We start from the raw sequence: 21,767 nt of genomic DNA, 5'->3' as shown, positions 1-21,767 counted from the left end.
CCAAGGCACTTTTCTCCTCCAAACTGGATGAGAAGGAGTTAGAAGAAGGTCAGGTAGACAGTGGAAGAGGTTCAATTGTGGAATTGTCTGGACTTCCAGACATGGCCATCTAGAGTCATCTCCCCTCCAGTACCTGTATTGGAGGTCCAAGGTCTCCAGTTTCATTTGTCCTCTGAGATGCCAGTTGTCAATCTCTCCCTCTCTCTTGAGTGCCGTGTTATGTAGCTGTATCTGTAGACCGTTATCTTCTGTTTTTCATTCCACTGTCTTGGCAGTGCAGTAGATTTAAAGGATCCCACTTCACTCTTGACACTAATGGGGTCTCAAAGAGGCCATTTGATACAGTCTTTATTGAATTTCATAAAACACGCATACAAAGCTATGCTAAAAAAGACATTATTTAGGCTGTAAAATTAAGAAATGCCAGAAGGCATTTTCCTGATGGCATTTTTGGGAGTTTATACATAGTGTTAGTCTTCCTTAACAAGATCACATCCTAGCACCACTGTCTCTTTAAGGGATGAAGAATATATCTCTTTCAGATGGAGAATACAATTTAACGCTCAGTATTTGAGCTCTGTCCTGAGGGCAGAAGTATTGTCTTCCACTGGTTATGTACTTCATCAAAATTAATTTGCTGTCATTACAGCCTAGTGACATGGAGCATTATTACCTCCATTTATAGAAGGGAGTTCAGGCATGAAATGAAATCAGTGGGACTGATTTTGGGTGTCAGCTTCAGAGAGTTTGGATCTGAAACATGTATGTGATTTGATTTCCAGAACAGTTTGCACTCAGCGTTCTTTCTGTCTTCAGTGCTAAGGCTGAGGCACTTGGGCAAATCTGACTGCAGTCTCAAGGGAACAGACACTGGTAATCACGTGGGAAAGGTTTACTCCAAGTGTCTTGCTCAGCACTCTTTAGGGACACTGGGGTATCTGCAGGACTGTAGGTTCCTTCTCTGAAGTGGCATCCAGCTGCCATAGCTGAGACTTGCTGTATTCCCTAACTTATATCAGCATTCAAGCTTCAATGGTCAGTGGAGCAGGGGTCCTACAGACAAGTCTCCTTCCTTGCATTAAAACAGCATTTCTCTAGAGTGGGTCCTGAGCTGTTGGTTGTGTAGCTGAGAGAGGAGATTTTATGACCAAGATGAGATGGGAATCCTCCCCTCTCTGTGTGTATATACGGGCACACATGTACGGTGTGTGTGTCCAAGCATGAGAGCAAGAAATAATGCTCCACTGGTGTCTCATATGTAAATAGCCTGTGATCTACACTGCATCCATATGCATGCCTCAGGTAAATACATAAATAAAAATCCTACTGGCGGGTCATGCGATTTTTCTGAAAGTGTCTTATGTAACAGGGATGATGATTTGAACTCTTCTTGGAGTGCACAGCACCTCCAGTTGCTGCTGCTGACATTTACTGCTGTTTTATTGATGATTTCCTGTTTCAACTCTGATCATAATTTTATTTGGGAAAGGATAAGTTGCAGTATCAAAAGATCCAAGTTAAAATTAAGCAATACCCCTGGGAGCTGCTCCTAATTAAAACTGAACTGTTAACCATTGAGTAACACAGCAGCATTGGAGAAGGCCAAGGTTGATACTGCTGAACTTTGAAAGGTGAAAATAAAGAGAGAAAAGCTGTAGTGTTTAGGGAGGGGGAAAAGCTTTAACCTCTGTCCTTCTTGTCTGCCCTCCTACCAGCAGTTTCCACATTGCCATTATGAAGCAACCAAATTAATGGGCTTTTGGGACATCAGAAGTCCCACTGCTGAGATAAGCTACTTGCTGTGATTCCAATGCCTTTTTCCCTGTATAAGTCTCCTATCAAACATGTTTCTTTCAGGATATGTTCAAACCAATCACTCCACCTGTATCTCCAGCTCACGTTTTCCCTCAATTCAGCAAGCCAGTGGTTACAGTTCTCCACTCATTTCTCCTATTGCCCACTTTCTAGTCCTTCATTGTACTATCTGCTTAAAGACATAAATTCTCAGTTTGAGATTTTTTTTTTTTCCTTTTCTTTTCCCCCCCTCTACTGTTTGTGTCTAGTACACGTTTGGCATAAATAAGAGCAGTGACGAGGCCAGTGTATGACCCACGTGTCTGGGTTTTTTTGCCAGGATAAAACCTCAGTCTCAGACCTGGAAATATTTCCCCGATTGTTTTTCCCATACCACCCACATCTTTTTTCCACAAGAGGAAGCTGCTCATGTTGAATGCTGTGGGAACCTAATTGTTACTTTATCGCACAGTGAGGAAAAAAAGTGCTAATTAAACAACATGCTTTTCTGAAACCAGATGATACTTTCATTTTCTAGAAAGAGGAAGCTTAATGTAAAATCCCTTCGTCTCTGCCTGGTGAAACCAGATGAATTGCCAAGAAGTTTTCTGATTTCATTTGCATAAGCCTTGTTCTAGCTACTTTGAAGAAAGTTCAAAGCTGACTGTTTGGTTATTTGCCACTCAGCAGCAGGAATGCTGGCTTTTCATTTCTTCTATGTTTGAGTACCAGGAGGGGTGAAACTGTTAATCTGCATATGATAATGCCGTTCCTTTATTTGCATCTTCCCTTTTTAGAAAGAAGGCCCAGGTTGATGCAAGAGTGTTGAGTCTGAGTTTGGCTCCAGAGGAGTCAAAATGGACTGCTTTACCAGCTTTGCTAGGCTAGTGGGATGCAGAGGTTATTCAGCACAGAGTAGTGTTCCAGCAGCTTGGGCCAGGTGACAGATGTTCATCCAAACATAAGAGTTTGAACAATGTGCCTGAAATCTCATCTCATACAGGCTATGTAAGTAGCACAGCTGCTTCATTTCTGTGCCTTGTGTTCCTCTTACCCTGTAGGATCTGGTTCCTTGTAAGGGCTTGTAAGGCAGAGACCTGCTGCTGCTTCTTCTAATCTGCTGACTGAATGTCAGGTTTGTGTTTTCACAGTTAGTCTTCCCTGGGCCTTGTGTCTAGGGACTGCTGCTCACCTAAGTGTCATTGGTGCATACTTTGCTTCCCCCAACCCTGCAATTAATGAAGTGGTTGTTATGCTCACAAAAAAAAAAAAAAAAAAAAGAATGTGCCAGAATTTTCAGAGATACTTTTTATTATGAAAAACCTAGTCCCATACCAGGCTGAGGTGACGTGCAGCCCAGCTGCGTTGTTCTGTTCTTACCAAGGAGGGTAGAATAGGGGGGTGATTTTGAAGAAGGATTGGGGCCATCATCAGTTGATACCACAGGTTGTACCACTACCTGCTTTGTGCAGGTGTGAGACTATGAGGAGTCATGAGAACACTTAATCTGCACAATAGCAAGTGTCCTGAATGGACTGCTTTGCTTAACCAAAAGAGAAAATTACAACAGGTTGATGAAAATGGCATCGCATGTGGGGGCTTTTAATGGCATTTTAATTTCTTAATGAGTGAAGCCTGTTTTACTGGATAACTATATCCAAATTGGATGATAATGTCATTTAGTTAATCCACATTAGTTTAGGGAAATGGAATCACATCTTTTTAGTTTCTCAAACATCCCTGCACTGATGTGTCCTCTGCTTTAGCTCTCTACTCATCTCTGTGTATCTTCACTTTGCTTTTACTCTGCAGAATCTCTCTAGCTGGGATCCATTTGGTGGGCTGGCTCTACACACTACAGGTTTATTCTCTTTTCCTTTAGTTCTGCTTTTTCTAACAACGAAGCAGAAACCCAGAATGACTCATTACAGGACAGATACCTCACTAAGAATTCATCTGAGACCAGTCTCCACAAATGGTTGTAATATGTGTCTGTCTGACCAGGGTTGCTGCTTGAATATTTCAGCTGTGCTGTTTTTCACTGGAGATACCTGACTGAAGATACTGAGGCCATCAGCAGACACTGAAGTCCTAAACCCATAGTAGAAATAAAGGTTCCAGTCCTCTTCAACTACTAAGCAAGCCTGCTAATTAGGAGCATTAGCAAGCTGGTAACCTCTTATGCAGTCTGACTATGCAGAAGGACAGAAGCTCCTTCTGTACCATTTGGCTGATGTGTACTGTGTTTCATTTGTAGTCTGGGACACCTAAGCAGTGTTCATTTTTCATCCATTTCTCTTTTTTCTATTAGGTTATGGAAGATCTTTTCAAGACAGTAACAAGCACTGTGCTCTCCAGATGTCCTCATGATGTTGAACTTTTTCATAAATATGTAGCTCCTGCACAGAAGGTAATACATGTGACAGGAAAGAGCTGCAATCCTGTTGTGCATTTTGGGGGTTCTTGGCTATAGGGAGGCTGATTTTTTTATTATTCTTTTTTTTACTGTGTTGTCCTGTGTTAAGAAATTGAAGAGCTAAATGTCAGCCTGAGCGTAAGTGATTGTTCAGGCCAGCAGAGAGAGGATACACAGCTTTCTGTAGCTAGTAGCAAGTATGGTGGAAGTGTAGCTGTCACATCATCTGGCAGCCTCTGAATCATCACCTTCAATAATCGGGTACTCTTTTAGCACTGAATGGCTGGGAGTGGATTTTGACCCATATCTAGATCAGAATGCAGTCCTACAAATTCAAATATAGAGGAAAATCACTTTTCTGAGTTTCCTCTGGGCCCCTGAACCCTTAAGAGTATCTTTATATGTTTATGTTTTTCTTTTTTTGACCAAGGACAGGTTGGAACAAATACTGAAGAACAAATTTGTGACGTAAGTACTATTTCAAAATGATCTGGAAGAGGGCTTTTGGGGAAAGAGTTCCTATTTTGTATATGTTCTTTCACAACTCAGTATCTTTTGGGTTAGCATAATATCTCCAAAGGAGCATGAATTGCAGTTCCCTTTTACTGTTTGTCATTACCCTTTCATCTCAGCATGAGACTGACATCTGAATCTGCTGACCTTTGGCTCTTGCTCCCCTGGACGAGATCCTCTTTCTATAACTGTATCCTCCTTCCAGCATGTACTTGCACAGTGGTTTGCTCACTATCTTGCTTGGTTTTGGTCTTGGTGCTCTTCTTTCAATCACATCTCCACTCCAGTGGCTCCCTTTTTATAGAAGTATTTTATGATATTTAAAAATTCCAACTTTTTTTTTCTATTCCCAGTTGGTTGTGCAACTCCTATTTCTATTCCCAGTTCTATGTGTGCTAAAGAATTGAAGGGTTTGGGTTTCCCTTACTGGCCCTCAAGAATACCTTCTTCCTTACTCTTGCCTATGTCTTCAAATAGTGGAGCTCTCCATTTGTCCCACAGAACACTGTAGGTCTGCTCAGCCCAGCACTGGTTGTCCTATTAAGCAGCTACAGCCACACTTGGGCAATAGGATCGTGATAGATCCTCCCTGTGTCTTTCTCTGTCTGCAACAGCACCATGGAAGACCTCAGAGAAGTTACCATCTCCCCATTTCAGTCCTCTCTTTGGACCTAACTGATATTTCTGAGAGGACAGAGTTGCCACTCAGCTTCTCCCATGGTCCAAGGAAAAAGAGAGAGAGTCAGAACATCTCTTTCTCCCTCTCTCTCTCTCTCTTCATCAGCTGCTGGCAGATCTGGGGCATTCCTGGCTTACACACATCAGTTACATGCGTTGAACCTGTGCCAGTGATATACCTCATTTGGACTGTGGCCTGACATAACCCAAACACATGGAGCAATATATTCCTTCTTGAGGTATTTCCTCCAGAAGCCTTCCCTGTGTTAGTGAAACCTTGTAGCTGTGTGTAAAGAGCTCATGCTCCTTAGAGAATTTTGTTTATAATTGGATTTAGCCAATGATACAGAAAGATGAAATTATAGTGATCAGGTTATTCTTTCTGTTATATAGTGTATAGTTCTGTTATATAGTTCTGTTGTATAGTATCAGGTTATTCCTCTGTCCATGACATTTTGCTTGGTATGTGGAAAACTTGTCAGCCAAAGTCTTTTCCACTGAGTCTTGATTTCCAGTTATCAAACCTGGCGCAATCATTCACTGCAGTTTTTCTGTTTGCATGGCCATGATGCTGTTCTTTTGTGCTGATGGAAATCAGTGGAGAATCTGCTCCCAAGTCTGACAGAGCAGTAGAGAAACATTGCTGCAAATAAATCTCATGGGTTTTGCAAAGCAAAGTGGAAACATTTGAGCGACAAGAGCTTCGCACCCTGGGCTGTTATTTTTGCCTAACACACCCTGAGCTAGAGCTATGTTGTTGTAGCTATGCTGATGAGAGCACATTGTTTTCTTTAAAAAAAATCCACAAATTTCTATGAAGCAATTCTCTGCAGAGCTCACTTTTGACTGACATGCAACATTGCAATAATGCAGAAGTGTTGAGAGCTTAGCACTTCCTGCCCAGCATGTAGCTGAAGCACAGGAAAACATAGGGTTCTTGCCATATAAAATGCTTTTTGGTTTCTGTCCAAAGAAGCATTGCTGGGAAGTCTGACATTACACACAAGTTGGCATGGTGGTGGGGAAGTGCCTCCTTATTTTTCCCAGCATGGCACTTGTCCAGAAAACTTTGTTATTCCTTTCATAGTTATCTTAAAGGCTTTTTTTTTTTCTCCTCTTGCAGAATTTCATACAGTGAAGCAGTGGAAATTTTGAAGCAAGCTTCTCAAACTTTCACTTTCAAGCCAGAGGTAGGTTGTTGCCAGGTGGCTTGTCCCTGTGCCTGTTCATGTGCACAGCCTGAACTGTATAGAATCTCCTTTCTTTCTGATACCACAAGAGCTGTTACTTGGCACAGATTATCTGCCTTCTGGGGTGTTTGTGGGTTATCACCCAGGTGAAACTTTTGGCCTTTGGGGTTGAAATGGGAGCAATATAAGGAGTGAGATCTGTAGCAGAACAACACGTAACGCTTTCAGGGAAGGAAGTGATGACTGTGCTGTTGAAGGACCAAGACTTCAGCAAAGGCACTTCTCTTTCCTGTGTGTGAGTAGTGCTGGGAGTGTTGCAGATTCAGTAGCAATCATCTAAGAAGAGTTGCTGCAATAGTCCTCAAATAAAGGAAATATAATAAGGTAGCACCAAAAGTCTGACAACAATTAATAAGCCAATACTATGTCAAAATACCATGTAGTCTAGATGTATGTAAAGGGAATCCCTTTTCTTTCCAAAGCATAGATGTTGACTGGGAAAAAAAATAACATGTTAGTCTTTCTAACACTGTGGTTTTCTAAAAATCATATTTTGCACAATTTCAAACACACACACACACACCCCAGTATGGGACAGCATTTGTGGTGGTGCTCGCCTCATGTGTATACTCTTTAATTGTTATCTCATTCTGATGCCTTGAGGAAAATAATCCTCTGGCCGAAGCCACCTTTTTAGCCAGTTGGGTAACTGTTTCATCTGTGCATACCGGTGGGTGTAGAACCTCAGATCTCATGTCTGTACTACCTTGATCTGAGACAGCGAACTTGGGATATTTTCAGATGAAGAGAATCTGTGGGAGGTCTGTTCCAGTCTTCCCTTTCTACTCCTCCAATATTCTTTGCATGTCCTATAAATGGACTTGAGATCTCAAGTCAAAAGCCACAAAATTTATAACATCAGTGGAAGAAAGGAAAAGTGAGGGGCATTGCAAATGTCTGAGGTTTCTGATAACAAAGAATTTAATAGGATGCTGGGTTTTCTTAAGTGAGACTTAATGTAACATGTAACACAGCAGGAAAGAGGGGATCAGCCCAGAAAAGCTGCTTTCTATATACCAAAGGTAATACTGAAATAAGGCCAGTTTGCGGGGTCAAATAATCTGACTTTGGATAGGTGCCTATTTCTCTTTAGATATATGGAGTGTGGTTTGGGTCTTGATTTTTGGGGTTGGTTGATTGGTTTTGTTTATTTGTGTGGTGGGGTGTTTTTTGGGAGCTGATTTTGTGGAGTTTTTTGCTTGTTTGTTTGGGATTTTTTTCTGATTTGATACCAGATGCTTGGGTTTGATCTGGCCTTGCTCTGTGAAGTTAAATCATATTATTTTCCATGCTTTGCTGTGCCTTAAACCTTGTGAAACTGTCTTCTTAGCAGACTTTCCCAGTGACCTGTATGAAAAGCTGCTGTGCTTGGTTTCATGTTATTCAAAGCTCCACATCTTCTACACGGGGATTTTGCTGGGTCTCTTGCCATGGGCAAGATACTCGAAGGCAGGTTCCCAGGTTCCCTTTGCTGTCTTTGCAGTGGGGCTGTGACCTCCAAACAGAACATGAAAAGTACCTAGTGAAGCACTGTGGTGAGATTCCTGTGTTTGTGATTAACTACCCATATGACCTCAAGCCTTTCTACATGCGGGACAATGAAGATGGACCTCAACACACAGTGAGTCCATGGATCACACTTCCACTGCTTTTATGGCTAAGCATATGTCTTGGCCTACTGATAGATAGACTGATGAAAATAATCATCTGCTGGGCCTCTGTGCAAGAAGTCTAAGAAAAGACATGACAATCCTGTCTGGTTCTTTTCATATTGTAGAAGAAATCCCCAAAGCAGGAACAACAGGAGGGAGAAGATTCAGGAGATGGGATAGTGTTAAGTTTTAGCTTAATTCCCTTAAGACAAGTTTGCCATAGTTTATTTCTTTTCCTGGTAAACTTCTGTACTATTAGGTGAAATGCCTAGAATTGCATGGCTTGAAGCAGTCTGTGATTCTCTTGTCATCCAAATGTAGCATCCATGTAATGCTCAAATAGCACATGGGCACAGGAAGTAAGCTCTTTGTCAACAAGCCTCATGCTCTGAAGGTGTGATTTCCCAGTTGAACTGAGACAATCTGAAGCATTGCTTCTGCTACAAAGAACAGCTACCCTACCATGTACCACTTTCACTTCAGTGGCTTTAGTTCTAGAACCACTTCAGCTGTGGGATAAGAAAAGTAATCCTAGAAGACAAAACAGAGAAGACAGCCAACTCAAACCTAGGAGCCTAAGTGGTATCACTTGGATCCTAATAGTTGGATCCAATACATGAGTGGCATTGATACCATATCCACTAGAGCTGGCCCAAGGAATGGGGGTAGATAAGGCTGAACACAAGCTACAGCATCAGAGCAGGGAATCAGGGCTTCAGGAAACTTGCCCACGTGTCTTTGCTGTCTTGTGAGCTGCTGTTGGGTTCTTTATAACCCCGCACAGGTTGTGACTAGAGTAACTTAGTGAGATTCAGTTCAAACCACTTGCTGTAGATGTTCTCAGTGTGGAACATCACTGCTGTTGTTTAGGTTTTCTGTAGATTTACTGAAGTTTATCCTTGCAAAATTTCCTCCCAGCTTTCTGTCAACAAGAGACTTTTCAAGTATGTGCAAATAACTTACCTAAGTGTCACAGACTCTGGAAGAATTACAGTAGGGTTTTACAACCAACCATCAGCATCAACTGTACTTCTGCCAGTCACTGTGTGGCTATGGGGCATGACTTCAACTAGTTTTCTTTCTTTTAAGGTTGCAGCTGTTGATCTCCTCGTACCAGGAATAGGGGAGTTGTGTGGAGGCAGCTTGAGAGAAGAGCGACTGCCCTTCCTCGAATCACGCTTACAGAGGTATGGAAAACCTGCAGGTGCCAGGTGACTAGCCTGCTCAGGAGAGTGTTTGAGCAGCCCACGGTGGTTGGCAAGACAGAGGAGTGGAAGGTCAACCAATAGTATTTAAAAGCCTATTTTTGTCTTTGTGATATCTATTTTTACGAGTAGATGATTGCAAACTGGTGAAGAAGTTCTTATGCTTCTGTTGGAGGTATGCAAATGGCCTCTCTGTTTTAGCTCATCAGAGAAGAAAAGTTTACTTTATGCTAGGAGGCCAGGGCAGCTGAATGCCTCAGCTCTGCTGGGACTATCTGGTACAGGATCTGATGAGAGGCACTTCATCCTTGAGCCTTTTCTTCACAGTTTTTGTGGCTGAGAGTGAATTGTGAAGGTGGAAGTTGTCGTGTAGACAGATACATTTGTCATCACGCTGTGTAACTGAGGAACTGCAGTTTTGGTCGGAAACTTGGCTAGCTGTGATGCAGCTGGCCTTGGTGACTGGTGTCATTTCAGAGAATATGGTTTCCACTTTGGTGGAAAGCTTCACTGGAAGTGCCTGAGACCTAACTGTGTCATATAGACTTTTTCACCACTGCCAAAGATCACGTGACTGAGTAATTTTAGGCTAAATTCCATGTCAGAATATCAAAGCTGCTGTTTAGTTAACAATAATAGACATTATAGATGGGATAATTCTCCATAGATAAGTACTGTCTGATTGTTCAAAGGAACCTTTTGTAGAATCACAGAAAGATTTGGGTTGGAAGGGAGCTTAAAGACCATCTAGTTCCAACTTCCAACCCACCTGCCATGGCCAGGGACACCTTCCACTAGATCAGGTTGTGCAAAGTCTCATCCAACACTTGAACATTTCTACTTGCCCAGTCATACACTTGTACAAAGCGATTCTGGGGGAGGATTAATCCCAGGGTAATACTATTTGCACACTGGGAATTAATTTGTTGCTGAAATCAGCCACATGCTCACACAGATATATCTGGTGAGTGAAGAAAAGCAATATCCATTTCAACATAATGAATCCAAAAGGCACAAGGCAATTAAAATCACCAGAAGATTGATTCTCCATTTTTAGTGTAGGATGATGATATTCCCTGTGCTTCCTGCTACTCTCCCTGTGAGCTCTCTGAAGCAGGCATGCTTCAGCTGATGTAAAGAACAATGTTGCCTGCTGCAGTTTTTCACTCTAAATTTTTTGCAAGTAAGATCTAGAGTCCACAGTCCTCAAGTTGTGGGGCTGGAGGAGGGTCCATATGGAGTTCGAAGCCAGAGTTTCTTGTTTATCAGGAAAGTCATAGAAAGTATTTCAAGCTACAAATGGGGTGTGACTTCAGTGACCTTAGAGCACAGCTCTGCATTGAAGAAGGCCTGGAAAAATCACACCTCCTTTCACATACTTTTCTCAATTTTGAGTCCTCAGGATCTGATTTTGCTGAGCCAAATACTTTGTTTAGGCTTTTAAATTCTGTTTCCTGCAGACCCAGCATAACCTTAGAGATAACGAAGAGGATTCTTGTCTCCTTATACATGCTTCATACAATAGCTCTCCAAGGCCAAGTCAGGGACAGCTGCAGTGCACTGAAGATGGGAGAAGTGGTCTCTCTTTAACTGCTGGATTTTCTGTTCATGTTCAGAGAAACAGAAAAAAAGCCTAAAACTTTGCTCAGTTTATGCCAGGGCAAGAAAAGGAGAGAAGTTTTACAAGTGGTGATGAGAAAAAGACATTACAGAAGTTGGCATACATTAATAAAGCTACAGGAGTTCAGTGGTTTTGTGCACTATGAAATGGGAGCCACATAGGGAAGACATTTTGACTCACCCATAAATGAGGTTGGCTGCATGTCATTGTAAATTTAATATTCAGGCCCATAAACTCCAAACATTCACAAGCAGAGTTTACCAATATGCTTAAAGTTACAAATACGTACAAGTCTTTGCGTGAAGGTGGGATCAATCCTGTATGTTGACAAAACAAACTTGGCATTTTATGAAGCATGTTGGGAATCTGTTCAAGATTGTCTACCAGTTACCAGAACTGGCAGCCACTGATCATGTCTTCCCTTTATTTCCCTTCATTTCCTGCCTTTCCTTTTTGGACTGGGTGTAGTCACACACTCTCCGTTTTCTTGTAGCATTCTCTTCCAGGCTTGTGCAGATCAACTGTGTTCCTTTTACTTACAAGGAAATTTTTTGTTTGTTTCACAGATTAGGACTCACAGATGCCTACCAATGGTAAGATGCTATCTTGCTCTGCAAGCTATATTTCTTCTTTTGAGACTCTTTAAACAACTATTTATCTTTTTTTTTTTTATTCTGTTCTTGAGGGAACATTTTTTGGCCCAGTTGCCCTGCCATCACTACTGCCAGTCTAGATGGAACAGACAGTTCATTTAAACAAAGTTTAATGCTGCTTAGTTTATCCTTCCCATTTGTCCACTCACAGCACGGGTCATTCCTTTCAGGATTGCATGAAATGCATTCATTTACAACCCATAATAATTTTTGATATTAAATCTTTAGGCTGTGTTGGAAGTTGAATAGGTTCTGACCACCATGCATGAGATAAACAGGTTACAGAACCACAAGCAATTTGTGACCTTTAACAACCCTATGAATTGCAACCCTTTGCAATTGACAGGACAATTGGGTCGAAAAATCTTCCCTAACAAAGTGGTTAAAGCAATTAAAGCTGTCTTCCTAAGGAGACAGATCAACCTTTGAATTATCAGTTTAACCTCTTAAAACGACAGGAGGTTCTTAGTGTTCTTCTTGACAAGCGTTTCTTGGTATGTACTTTGTCATAGCTACTGAGAGAGTGCTAGTGCAAAGAATTTTAAATTTAGAAGAGTATATTCAAATATTCTGCAATATTGGGATTGATCATTAAGGAGGCTGTCTTGAAAAAAGAGTAAGTGTAGGATTCCTCACTCTCCACTTCCCACAATATGAAATCACTTAGGAATAGCACAGTATATGGCAGATCTTTACATCATCCATTTGCAAACAGGGTGAATTAAATGTCTTCCTTTGTTATTTGTATTTATGGGCCAGAATACACCATATCCCTTCATGTGAGGGAAGGATTATCCTGAACAAGGGTATAAGTTGTGTGGTTAGATGCTGAAATACAGCAGGAAGTCTGATGTTCAACAGCAGAGCCTTCCAGCATACTAAGATAGTGCAGCCCTGCCTCATGCTTCCCTCAAGAGAAGATTAAGACATGGCCTGTTCCCTATGTGCATTTTCATGTGATAATAGCAATCACATTCTGGAAACTCTTCCTCCTGTAATCTTGTTTTGGAGACTCTTTCCTCCTTTATTAACTCTACTCCATCACAGATAATGTAACATCCCAGAGAAGATTAAAGCTATTGTTACCGCCTACCATAGCAGGGTCTAGTGTCCTAGAAAGGTGCAGGATAGGAGTAATTCTGGATGCTTCTGCACTGCAGTCCAAAATCTGCCAGAAAACTGGTAGGTGGTTTGCCAGCATCCATCTTTTCAGTGGAGATGGCAGGAGAGACTGAAATTAATCTCTTCTAATTTAGTGATTGAATTGAGTTTCCAAAGCTGGCTCGCAAACTCCTTGAAGAATAGTTGAGTCATTCCTTTTTAAATATAATATTTGCTGACTTTAGAATGTGATCCCTTTTGAAGCCCCTTAACCATTGATGTATCTGATTCTACCTGTTTTCTTCTCCCACTAAACATGAGGATATTGTGGAATCTGACTGTTTCTAGGACAGCTTTAGGAGTGCCTTGCTTGTGGGAAAATCGTAGGGCAAAGAGGTAACTGGTGATCTGAAATGCTGCTCTGCTTCTTGCCATTCCTACCTTTTAGAAAACTTTCACAAAAAAGTAGATAAAGTGACATGGTCAAACGCCTCTGAATCTTGTTCAGTACACTACACCTTTCCTGTTGTGCAGGTTTCTTTCCAAAAAGAGTATGAGTTGGAGAAGTATTTGGCTTGATTTTGCAGTTATTTTATCTTATTTTCACACTTCTTCCTTTGACCTGTAGATAGAAAAGAGCTCAGTGCTGTAGATGATGATCTTGGCTAAACTGAGAGGTCTGCGTAAGTGAGGTGGGAAAGCCGAGTGATCAGAGTTTACTCTGGAAAGTCACTTGCTTTCTCTGTGACCAGGGGAGTATTAAGCATATTCCTTGCAAACAGGATCAGGTCCGCTTTTACAGCCTCCAAGTGCCAGCTTAAAAGTAACACAGTGGGTACTTTGTAATAATGAACAATCACTACCATCAGCTAGAACAGCATTTCAGACAGTCTTCCTGCACGTAAGGCACCCATTTCCTTACTCTGATCATCATGATGCACATCAGTGGAGAAGATTGTCTCATACTTTACAGTCCAGGTGCCTTTCTGATCATCTGGTGTGACACTGGTGAAAGTACACAGTGGCAGAGCAGGTGGTGTCTGCCATCTTCAAATGGATGTTACTGTGTTGTCTTGGCCCTGCTTCTGCTCTGGATGAAGAAGACTGAGCTGTGTTGGGCTCTTTAATTTCTAATTTTCTTTGAAGCTTGAATGTTGGATAGGTCTTGATAGGTCTTGTATGGCAGCATAGAAAGGAGAGGTTGGACTTAGGGAACAGCACCACTGGTAAGCCACTTGCAGCCCATGGCCAGTGACAGCATTCATATCATCCTTTAAACCTCCTTCAGAGCTCAGTGAAAACAGGTTTCCCATCACTGTCCTTGGCAGTTGCCTGGTCCTATCTCTCTTGCTCTGGGGAGAGACTGGAGCCCTGTGCTGAGCCAGATAGAAGCAGGAAGAAAGTCAGTACTAAAGCCAGTCAGAATGTGCCCAAATCTCACTCATGTCCATGAGACTGTTTTAGATTGGTGTCCCTGAATGTTTTTTTTTTTGTGAATCCACAAGAAGCTGTAGCAGAGCAGAAGCTCCCTGAAAGCTAAGACAGTGTTTGACCCAGCATCAGAACCTGGTGATGCTTTGCATGTTTATTTCCTGAAACATTCAGTAAAATGATCTTTCAAGTATCATTTCACTAGTAGTTTTTCATTACCCTTTTTTTTTACTTGCTTCCTCCAGTAGAATATTCACTTTCATGAACTGTTCAAGAACTTTGTTCTTTTGGTCTTACTTTTTTCAAACTGGCCACAGAGGCTTCAGTTTAACAAGGGTGTTGCATAAAGGATCAAGATTATATTTGTTTGGAAAGGAGACTGAAAAGAACACATTCTGCTTATAAATGGTCACTGGGAGAGCGCCATTCTTCATACTGCCTTTCCATGCAACACAGGAGTTCATGATGATGATGATAAAAGGATATAGATCTTTAAAAGGATGAAAGGAAACGCTCTTCTAACGTGGCACATACATAACAAGCTCCTGGAATTCATCGCTGGGGGATGTTGTTGCAGCGCATACTTTAGTAAAATTCAAATCACTGAAGAGCTACCAGTCCTCAGGTCCAGAACATGAACTTAGGGGCTAGCTGAGGTCACAGAAGCTTATTTTCCCTGTGGAATAATGTTGGACAGTCCCTCAGTTACCAATGGAGGGCTCAGCTCTCCTCTTAAGTGTGAGTTACTAGCAAAAACAGCTAGACTAGTTCGTGACTGTTTTTGAGGTGAGAAACATCCAATGTCTGGAGACTATTGAAAGAAGGAAAACCTCAGGGAGCATTTTCCAGTCTCAAGGGATTTTTCTCTTCATCTGCGGGCAGTTACTTTTTCTTTCATCTGTGAAGAATGGAAAATTTCCCAATTCCTCTGATTCTTCTAAGCACAGTCATCAGAAAGGATTCACAGTCTTGATCCTCAGCACGTTTAATTCAATAGATTTTTCCATTAACTTTGATGGGTTTTGTTTCGCTCCTTTTGCCAAAATGGCTTCTTAAAGTGCTTTGAGATCTACAGATCAAAGTCCTGGATAAGTAAGGGTAGAATTTATTATTATTGTTCATCTGGAAGAAGCTGAGTTATTTCTTCTTCTTACAATGACTTTATAAACTCTATTGCCAGCAAATGGGGAGAGAAGATGCTAGGCTTAGTCTAAACTGCTTTTGCAAGGCTGAGATGTGCTTATAGACATCATCAGAAATCCTTGTGCTGGTACTTTATATTCCTAGTTACAGCTAAAGCTGTGACCAGCTGGTTTGCAAGTTCTGCTCAGAACTGCTGAGCTGGGTCACAGTGATCTGCCACAGCCAACACTCATATACCTCACATTTATGAGATCTTTCCTAATTCATGAGTCACCACCCGCAGCATCAGGTCTGCCTATCAGGTGCCTTGCAAACTCTTGTAAAGCTGTGAAGCAGAGCTCCCCGGGGCAGTTCCCAGGGTATCAGCAGAAACACAAGTTCTTATTAATGCAGTCTGTATGAAGGGGATAGAAATGAAGACCACCATGCAGTTGCAGTCTGCATGTTCACAGCCTAAACATAATCCTCATTATAAGGTATGGGGTGGATACAGCTGAGCCTTAGTGAGCCAAGCTAACTAAGCAGCAGCACAGAGAGAAGGCACATGGGTCCCAGTGATCAGAGAACATTCTTGAGTTCAACTTGAAGTATAAGCACAACTGCACTTTGTGTGTCAGTGCTACTAGGAAGAAGTAAGATGTGCTTCTATTTTTACTATTTGGGCAGTGGAGGGAACGGAAAAACTCAGGGGGGGGAAAACCTTAAGATTGAGTGTAATAAATGGTTTCTTAAATTTTAACTACTGTTAATGAACTGCAAGGAAAAATAATATGTCATGGTATAAAAGGCATACTGTCAAGCTGAGTGCCAGAGCATTCTTGCAGCTGTACAGTTTGTGGGAGAGTGCTTTTATTTTGCAAGTAAAGGTGATCATTGGCATTACTTTGGCTTCACTCTGTTAAAATACAGTCTTCAAGCCAAGAAAATTCTGATGTCCAAACAAGTACACTCAAATATATATAATGCATATTTTATATATATATAAATATATATACACACAAATATAATATTTCTTTGCAGTTCATTAACAGTAGTTAAAATTTGAGAAGCCGTTTATTGCAATCAATCCAATCTTAATTTTATTCACAGTGTTTTCCCCCCCTCTATTCCACTGCCTAAGTAGAAAAACATATATATGCATTTATATTTAAGTGCACTTGATTTTTTTTTAAACCGGGATGATAAAATATTCATACACCAAGATTAGAAGCATGTAATACATCTAGAGTCACTCAATCCCTTAGTAGTGCATTCATATAAAGAAGAATGCCTTTGTGCCCTCAGCAAGCTCAGAAGCGGCCCCATAAATCAATAGAACCACTGAGATGTTTTTCAATCCTATTAAAATAAAACCATTGGTGACAATTTGTAGCTGTAAATACAGTATCACATCAGCTACAGTCCAGCTGGGAAATAGGGAACTCTAAAGAAGAACTATCAAAATCTTGTTGACACCCATATATTTGGGATATCTGTTTTCTGTGCACAAGAGGTGCTGTTCTCCAAAACAAAATACCTTTTTCCAGATCTCATTTTTAGAGAACATATATTCAAGTTTTTTGCTGGCTTACTATGGAAATAAATGACTCAGTCTATAAGAGTGATTGGGGAAAAAGTAGCAAAAAGCCATCTTAATTACCTTAAAAGAAAAAAAGTCTGAAGGAATGCTGAGTAGACAGCAAGACCTACTTTGGCTTCTGAAGAAATTACTGAAAATGAAATTACTTAGGCTATTGAAAAGCAAACAGAAAATGAAAGGACTTGTTTTAGGGCAGATTTCGACACCAGCATGGTGAAAGCTAAACAAACCCAAGAAGGCAGCTTCCTCTCCAGCAGTGGAAGTGCTTTGTGATTCTGTAGGAACCTGGGTTTGTGGCTGTGCTAGGAATATTTTAGGTACTAAAATTTACAAATGTGCTTTCCATATGAGCAGAGCTATGATGTTCAAGCTGTTCTTCATACCCAAATAAGTTCTTGCTCCTAAACAAAACATAGCAAAGCATAGCTATTCTGGGTTAAATGGGTTTGTACCTGGGGTTTCTGCAAATACAATTCTGCCTCTTCACACCCCTGACCAACCCCGCCTGTGTTGGCAGAAATCAAAGTGGTCAGGGTCAAAGGGAAGTAATTTAGATGGAAAGCAAAACCCTAGATAAAAGGCTTGCTTTAATTATGTCAGCATAACTGTGCTGCAAATGTAACTATCTGTTTAAATTACAGGTATCTAGACCTCCGAAAATTCGGCTCAGTTCCTCATGGAGGCTTCGGAATGGGGTTTGAACGCTACCTGCAGTACATCTTGGGAGTTGACAATATCAAAGATGTTATTCCTTTCCCCAGGTTCTCTCACTCCTGTCTCCTGTAGCTCAGCAGTTGACGCACATGGAGAAAACTGCTGGTGTGACTATCCGTATATAACATACTAGGATATGACTGAGTGTGTTTTAGTGTGAAATCAAGATAATTTTTATATCAATGAAACTCTTGGTAAATTTCATACTGGCCTATTGAAAATAATATATGTCCTGGTGAAATTATGGACGCACACTGGCAGTTAATTTGATAGTAGCTCATGTCTTCAGTGCACTTTAGGAGTATTAGTAAATCCCACTTAACTAAAGGGTTAAGATTCTCATGAGATTAGTACAGGCCATGGAGGTACTAAATAAGCATTGTTGGGAGGTAGCTGGGGTTATGTGAAATATTAATAAGGAGATGTGACCTAAAAATATTGTCATGGCAGCGATGCATTTGTTGTTACAAGATGGCCACTGTAAAGCATGATTTTCCCCTCTCTGAATTAAAAGCAAATATTGCTTACCTTGGAAAAATCAACCAAGCCTACCAAGGAACAATGTCACCTTGGTACTGCTGGAGCAAGTCAGGTGAATGCTTGATTTTCTGAATCATCAATAAAGATGTACTGGGTTGTTTTGTAACTCTGTGGTTTCTTCTTCTGTTATAAAACTGTAGCTCTCAGCACCAGAGTGTTTCCTTCAATGTCTTCAGTAGAGGTTTCCTCTTCTGTATACCCAGATTTGTTGCACAACTTCTGCAGAAGATATCTGTCTTCTGTCTCCAAGAGAGCACACATTCATAGCAGAAAGAAATGTTCAGTTAGATCAGAGTTCATTCATCCATCTTTCCAGAGCCAACTTGCAGTTTATTGGTGGGGTTTTGTTGTTGCTTTGCTTTTGTACTGTTATTGAGAAAATTTCTCATGTGCTCATCGGACCAAACAATTTTGTCTTTATTGCAAAATAACCAACATATGCTCCCAAGAATTGCATATGTATTAAATAATTGCTTATCACTATAGGATCTGAACTCCTTAGCAGTCTTTAATGGGTTTATGCTCTCAGCTTCTCTGCCAGGTAAAGAAATATTCATTTCTGTTTTGAAGACAGGACTATGGGAAGACCAAGTGACTTGCCTAAGGCAACTGGAAAACAGTGATTTATTTGGGACTTGAACAGAGGGTTCTTCTTCCCTTCCAAATTATCACAATCCAGCAAATGGTCATTTGCATGGTGCTTACTACTCTGGAAAGCACTTGACTGGAATATAAACAATATATATATAAAGAGAAAAAGCAAGGTAGCAGCCTTACTACTGATGAACCCTTTGTAAATTGGCACACGCAATGTGAAGTGGCTGCATAACAACCCCGAAGACTTCTTTTCCAAGTAGATGAAAGAGACTGAGAAATAGTAATCCACTTGCATTGCAGTGGTAATACTGCAGTCACAGTTCTTTCTGGTGAGGCTGTATAATACTGCACCTGCAATATCTAAAAATACCTATTTATGTCATGTGGCACCTGCCATGTTTCAGTGTGCTCCGTGGCCGGGGACTTTTATGTCTTACGATCATGCAAACAGCATCACCGCAAGGTCATTACTTTGGGGGGTTTCTTGCGTGCACTGAGACGTCTGCATATCAAGACTTTTTCATGTCTCCTTAATCCGCTTGATTAGGCAGGTGTTAATTGTGCATTTGCTGGTTTGCATTTCTCAGTACAGCCTTGAGTTGGTAAGTCTGGTTCCATGAAACAGTTCAAGCACCTGCCTTCCCTTTGAAACCACTGAGAAGTTCCCACATCCCACACCCAAGTATCTTCCTGCATTTGGACCATCTCTCCTTTTGGTATGTTGTCTTAACTGTTATTGCTGGCCTTGGTTTGAAATTACTTCTCTCAGCAGAAAGATGTGGAAAGAGTACAGCTGCCAAACAGCCCCATTCATAGCCTGTTCCTAAATAATTTGGAATGAGCAGGTGTCCTTATTGAGATCCTTAGTCACTGGTTCTGTCACAGTTGCTGTAAATGAGAGTGCTTGAACTGGAAGCCCATCTGCTGAGAACAGATTGGGGGGATGGCAAAACCATCTCCTGTCCACTCTGCTATCATCCCTGCAGCAGTGCTGGACTGTCTCTGTTGGTTTTGGCATCAGCGGGAGATTGTTGATCCCACTGTGAGATGCCAAATCTGATGGGCAAGGTGGGGCTAAACAGTGACAGGTGGAAAACAAGATGTAGAGAAGACGACAATGAAAGGAGCCAAAAAGTTGTAGGTTAACGTAGCATGAGTCACAAGTTATAGGGAATGATGCAGAACTGCTTCAAACAGGTGTGCAGAGTGGCTGTCAGGGTGACAGCCTGCAACAACAAAGAACTGGTCTGACCTACCCTTTGTTCTTTGCCCTGTTAAGAGTTTGTTGCAGGACTGAAGGTAAAGGTTGAACCTTTGATTTGTAGATAGGTAGATGAAGGTAAGAAAGAAGTAACAAGGATGCACTGTGAGTAGTTTTTTGTGTGTTTCCAATGAGGTGTCCAAGAGGAGCAGTCTCCCCAGTCTTCTACACATACTTCTGATTCATTGAAAGGTACTTGGTGAGCTGGTCATCCAGTGGGCAGGGTTGAGCTAAGGGGACACTGCCCTTAGGTCTGAAAGCTCATTGAGAAAACTACCCCTAGTAATTTGGCAGATGAAGCAAAAGGTGAGCACGGTTGTCTCAGGAGAGCTAGCCAGATGGCTCAGAAGGGTAAGAAAAGGTTGTCCAATCTTGGCAACAGCATTCAACCTGTGCTGGTTTTCTTAGTGGTGGGAAAGAGGAGAGGCTGAGGCCTGTGTAATGTGATGATACTGCTCAGGGTTAATACAGAGATTGACGTTCTTGTGAGAAGCGTGATTTATGGGTACCCAGCAAGGGTGGGAGCTGCTCTTTCCCTCCAGGCTGGCATTGTTCACTTCGTGCTATGTATATATAACATGGGCTGGTATTGCCAAGGAATGCGACATGTTTTCTTTGGGATTTCCATGTGGAATGTCATGTATTTCCTTTGAATCTCCTCTCCTAGAATGAAACGGAAGTTAATCTGGAGGACAGGGAGTTTGTTCCTCCTGGACATGTGGGCAGGGAAATGCACCAAGAATTTCTTAATTTCAGCAGTTTTCCTTGCAACATCTCTCTGCCTGCACCGTGACAGTGGCTGAAGGCAGATAAAAACTCTGACACTTCTTCAAATAAAAAGCTGTTATTCTTTGCACACAGGAACCATCTCTTAGCCTGTCCATGCAGTGCAGTAGCTTACCCTGGGGTGTTTTTAGTACTGTAAGCAGTCAGCCCTCAAGCCCAGGTGACCAGCACTGTCTCTGCTAGCATCATTTTGGTAAGTATTTCTTGACATTTCAGTTCCTCAGCAGACTGTACTTGCCTCTTTTCAAGTTTGTCCTCACTTTGAGCTTCAGAGGAAAGAATGAGTGTCATTGATTATTGCGTTGGTAGCTTTGCAACATTAGAACAGAGTGATGGGAGATAAAAGAGCAATGCCATAAACTTTGCATAACCAAATGCCAGCCTCTCAGAAGAGGAAAACGTTTGTTTTTTTTGATTTCAAGAATATCAGATAATCCCTTCACTTAATTTTTTTACATGCGGGATCAAAGTATCCCAAAGTGCTCTATTTTTAATTGAAAAAATAATACCTTCAGAAGTAACATCATGTCTCAGTCTTCTCATTTTTAAATCCACAGGAGAGCAAATGCACACTCTGAAGCTATGAGTAGAGACTGCTGTTCCCTCCGTTATGATTTATGTTGTGATACTGTGGCAGTGTTCAGTGGACTGTTTTACTAGCTTCTGTACAAGCAGAGACAAAAAGATACATCGCTGGGCCAAGTGTTTAAAAGTCAGCAGACCAGCACAGGTATTTTAGCTGAATTACCTGCATCCAGGTCCCCAGACCTGCGGGAAAAGCAGCAAGGTGCCCGGCTCAGCAGTCCTCTCTCCAGTTTATTTGGTAGTAGTTG

At 41.4% G+C, this 21,767-nt stretch overlaps 1 protein-coding gene across 2 annotated transcripts in view; it reads left to right on the top strand.

Moving 5' to 3' along the window:
- NARS2 (asparaginyl-tRNA synthetase 2, mitochondrial) overlaps nt 1–18,396 on the top strand; it is a 52,515-nt gene extending 34,119 nt beyond the window's left edge. Inside the window, exons 8-14 of one of the 2 annotated variants that reach the window (XM_064644882.1) lie at nt 4,106–4,204; nt 4,635–4,678; nt 6,525–6,591; nt 8,135–8,272; nt 9,393–9,490; nt 11,696–11,722; nt 17,678–18,396. In XM_064644882.1, coding sequence (XP_064500952.1) covers nt 4,106–4,204; nt 4,635–4,678; nt 6,525–6,591; nt 8,135–8,272; nt 9,393–9,490; nt 11,696–11,722; nt 17,678–17,822 — 618 coding nt within the window. In that variant the 3' untranslated portion in view covers nt 17,823–18,396. The remainder of the gene's footprint in view (nt 1–4,105; nt 4,205–4,634; nt 4,679–6,524; nt 6,592–8,134; nt 8,273–9,392; nt 9,491–11,695; nt 11,723–17,677) is intronic. The other variant, XM_064644883.1, reaches the window with a different exon arrangement.
- The last annotated feature ends 3,371 nt before the right edge of the window (nt 18,397–21,767 follow it).

Source organism: Pseudopipra pipra, chromosome 2, assembly GCF_036250125.1.
Source record: "Pseudopipra pipra isolate bDixPip1 chromosome 2, bDixPip1.hap1, whole genome shotgun sequence".
Classification (NCBI taxonomy): Eukaryota; Metazoa; Chordata; class Aves; order Passeriformes; family Pipridae; genus Pseudopipra; species Pseudopipra pipra.
This window is presented reverse-complemented; position numbering and strand designations above follow the sequence as displayed.